The sequence below is a fragment of the Eimeria mitis genome, genomic scaffold (genome assembly GCF_000499745.2).
Source record: "Eimeria mitis Houghton genomic scaffold, Emh_scaff165, whole genome shotgun sequence".
Taxonomy (NCBI): Eukaryota; Apicomplexa; class Conoidasida; order Eucoccidiorida; family Eimeriidae; genus Eimeria; species Eimeria mitis.
Window position 1 is genome coordinate 12,745 of NW_013569966.1, and position 258 is coordinate 13,002.

At 53.1% G+C, this 258-nt stretch overlaps 1 protein-coding gene across 1 annotated transcript in view; it reads left to right on the forward strand.

Moving 5' to 3' along the window:
- EMH_0001450 (uncharacterized protein) overlaps positions 1-258 on the forward strand; it is a gene marked incomplete at both ends in the record, with an annotated part of 7,447 nt that overhangs the window by 6,367 nt on the left and 822 nt on the right. Inside the window, one exon of the mRNA XM_013495587.1 lies at positions 1-170. Coding sequence (XP_013351041.1) covers positions 1-170 — 170 coding nt within the window. The remainder of the gene's footprint in view (positions 171-258) is intronic.

Genomic DNA, 258 nt, shown 5'->3' on the forward strand with positions numbered 1-258 from the left:
AGCCCAGAAACGATTGGCTCTAGAAGAAGAACCAAGACACCAGCAGCAGCAACAGCAGCAGCAGCAGCAGCAGCAGCAGCAGCAGCAGCAGCAGCAGATGAAAGGGGACAGCAGAAAAAATCAGCAACGAACTACCCATGGCAAATCCACACCATACAACCAAAATAATCGTAAGATGAACACAACTCGCTGCTGCTGCTGCTGCTGCTGCTGTTGCTGTTGCTGCTGCTGCTGCTGCTGCTGTTGCTGCTGCTGCTG